Raw genomic sequence first — 2,895 nt, 5'->3', positions numbered from 1 at the left:
AAAGGAGTGAGTATATGCCATGATGTTTACCGTTTCCAAGGACGCAGAAAAGGCGGTTCCCAACGTGGCAGTCCAGTCGCGCGCTCCCGCGCCAACCGCCGAGCACTCGGCCAACCAACCGCTTTCCGGTGCGCCCGGTAGATAACGATAGTCACCACCACCACCACCACCACAGGAGGAAACCCTACTGTACTCGCTGGCCGCGCCGAGAAGCCGCCACCTTTAAAGCCAGACCAGCCGCCCACAGCCCACCAGTCCAGTCCACCACCACACCGCGCTTCCACTCCCCGTCCCCCACGCCGCCCCCGCACTCAAGCACGAGCACCCGCCATGGCGCGCCCCACCCACGCCGTCGTGGCTCTCCTGGCCGTCGTCCTCGCGCTGGCGTCCGGCGCGGCGTCGCAGGCGCCGGCGGCGGGGCCGGCGGCGCCGGCGGGGGACTGCGGCTCCGCGCTGACGGGCCTCACCGGCTGCCTCCCCTACATCTCGCCAGGGGCCGCGCAGGGCAAGCCGCCCAAGGAGTGCTGCGCCGGCGTCAAGGCCGCGCTCGCCAGCCCCGCCAGCGTCGCCTGCCTCTGCGACGCCTTCGGCAAGGACTACGGCATCCCCATGAACCTCACCCGCGCCAAGGGCCTCCCCGCCGCATGCGGCGGCAACCCGGCCGCCCTCAGCAACTGCAGCCGTGAGCCATCTTCCCATCTTGTTCTCATTTTCTTTTCCCCGTGTCGATTTGTGATCTGTCCTCGGGTGTTCATGGAGGGGCACGCACGCACATGCGCTGTTGGTATGACTTTATTTTTGTTGTCCTGCAGTGAAACTGCCCGGCGGAGCCCCTAACGGCGCCCCTACTGAAGGTAATTCCCCTCTTTCTCTCCTTTGCAGCTCGTACATTTTGAATCCCTCTCTTTATTCCTGTAGATCCGTGCAAAAAAAAACGTTAATTAGATCTAATCAACACACGCTCCAATCTGAAATGGTTAAAGAACTACCAAGAGCTAGAGTCGATTTATCTCTACCTCCATTTTCCACTCTGAGATCAAGGGGAAAACATATGAATGTGTCCATGGGCATTGACATCAATGCTTTCTTGGGCTACAGAGAATTTTTATGGACTCCTCTAGCATCTACTCCCTCCGTTCCTAAATACTTGTCTTTCTAGGCATTTCAAATGACTATCACATAGGATGTATGTAGACATATTTTAGAGTGTAGATTCACTCATTTTACTCCGTATGTAGTCACTTGTTGAAATGTATAGAAAGACAAGTATTTAGGAACGGAGGGAGTAGAGTACAGCAGTACTATCTTTCAGTGGTCTGCATGTGAAAAAACAGAAATTTTTTGTTGTTGAGACTCTCCACTTGAAATAAAAACATCACAAAAAGAATGATTTTGAGATTCATAAAGAAGAACGAAATTGGCACATAGCAAACCTTCAAAATATTAATTTGTACTATAGACGAAGACATCACTAATAAAGTATTGCTGTCATAGTGGTGGTTCCTTTCAATGTCATCGCAATTTTACATGAGGGTTTGACAGCCAGATGTACTGGATCACGCACACAACAGAATTGACAAACCATTATGGATAGCAACCACTAAATGATCGAAAGCGCCAATTGTGGCCTTCAATTAGTGATAGAATGTGTGAGATGCTAAAAGATATGATTTGCGTACATGCATCAGTTTGTATTAAGTTCACCGTCAAGGATTGTTCATCGGTGTGAAGCTGATGAGGGACTGATAGAGAGAAACCACCACCCGTTTACTTTATTGCCTGAAGTCCTGAATTGAAACAAACGTTGGTTTCTGCTTTTCTGTCCCCTGAATCTTACTTCCATTTCTCTATACTGAAATCGGAATGCATCTTGCAGCACCTACACCAACTTCCGGATCAACACCGGCAACCGTCAGCCCAAGCCCAGCGAAATCGGCAGCGACCAGGTCTCCTGTCACGGCGGCAACCCTCCTCCTAGCCGCGGTGTTGGCGCCTCTGCTTTCTTACTACTACCTCTAAAGATCCACGACATGATTTGTTCCATGAACTACTGTGATGTGTATGGGCATTGCGCCGCGATTTAGTGACACTACTTTGTGGAGAGAACTTATTCTGCTAGCTGTTCGGTTTAGCTCACTGTTGCCTGAACTATGGATTCTTATTGGCACCAAGTAGTTGTACTATATTTGCATGGTGTCCTCGGAATAAAGCTGATAAAAGCCATAGCTAGTGTTGTGCCGATTGATCTTCATGGGGCGCTCCGGTCCTGGCTGGATCAGTGTACTTGGTGTTAAATTGGTATATAATGTGGAGCAGGGCAGAATGGCAGATGCATGTGGGAAAATTCTGTCAATGAAACAACACATCCACCAGATGGTTTAAGAATTGCAGAACAAATAGAGGGGATTGTTTGGAACCAAGCACATTGCAAGAGGACACATCTTTGATGATCCGACAGAGAGTTGGGTGCGGGTGCGAATATATTCACGGGCTCGGGAACCTGATCAGTTTCAGCCATTTCCTTGTTATAGTCAAGTAAAGAAGGGTAATTCACAGCTACCCCGAGCTCATATGCCCCCATGAACGGCAATTCGAAAATAAGAAAAATAAACTAAAAAAAAGTTGCATCAAATGCTCGAGTGCTCCCATAATGTTGAAGTCGCTTGCGCGGATCCCCTCGGCGGTGAAGACGAAGCCAATGCAGATGCTGCTGACGAACTCCTTGCCCCAGCCAGCTATGGTGGAGGCCGTGCCGGAGTTGCTGGTGCCGACATCCGTGCAGTACTCGCAGACCTTGGCGAGCTCCCTGAAGGGGATGGGGAGCGGGATCGGGATGCCAGCATGCATGACCTTCTCCGATCATGGCGACGATGACCTTGGACATCCTCCCTGCCT

The 2,895-nt window shown here is 51.1% G+C and overlaps 1 protein-coding gene across 1 annotated transcript; it reads left to right on the top strand.

The window, feature by feature from the left end:
• Positions 1-188: 188 nt before the first annotated feature.
• Positions 189-2,225, top strand: LOC123052024 (non-specific lipid transfer protein-like 1). Its single transcript, XM_044475061.1, has 3 exons — positions 189-682; positions 813-854; positions 1,877-2,225. The coding sequence occupies exons 1-3, from the start codon at positions 331-333 to the stop codon at positions 2,017-2,019; spliced, it is 537 nt and encodes a 178-aa protein (XP_044330996.1). The 5' UTR covers positions 189-330; the 3' UTR covers positions 2,020-2,225.
• Positions 2,226-2,895: the final 670 nt, after the last annotated feature.

The sequence above is a fragment of the Triticum aestivum genome, chromosome 2D, assembly GCF_018294505.1.
Source record: "Triticum aestivum cultivar Chinese Spring chromosome 2D, IWGSC CS RefSeq v2.1, whole genome shotgun sequence".
Taxonomy (NCBI): domain Eukaryota; kingdom Viridiplantae; phylum Streptophyta; class Magnoliopsida; order Poales; family Poaceae; genus Triticum; species Triticum aestivum.
The sequence above is the reverse complement of the archived record's forward strand: the minus strand, read 5'-3'. Positions and strand labels throughout refer to the sequence as shown.

Bases quoted from the DNA above. Each gene is read 5' to 3' on its own strand.
- LOC123052024 (XM_044475061.1), top strand. From the start codon at position 331: ATGGCGCGCCCCACCCACGCCGTCGTGGCTCTCCTGGCCGTCGTCCTC. The intron at 683-812 runs GTGAGCCATCTT...GTTGTCCTGCAG, and splicing joins CGCCCTCAGCAACTGCAGCC to TGAAACTGCCCGGCGGAGCC. The intron at 855-1,876 runs GTAATTCCCCTC...TGCATCTTGCAG, and splicing joins TAACGGCGCCCCTACTGAAG to CACCTACACCAACTTCCGGA.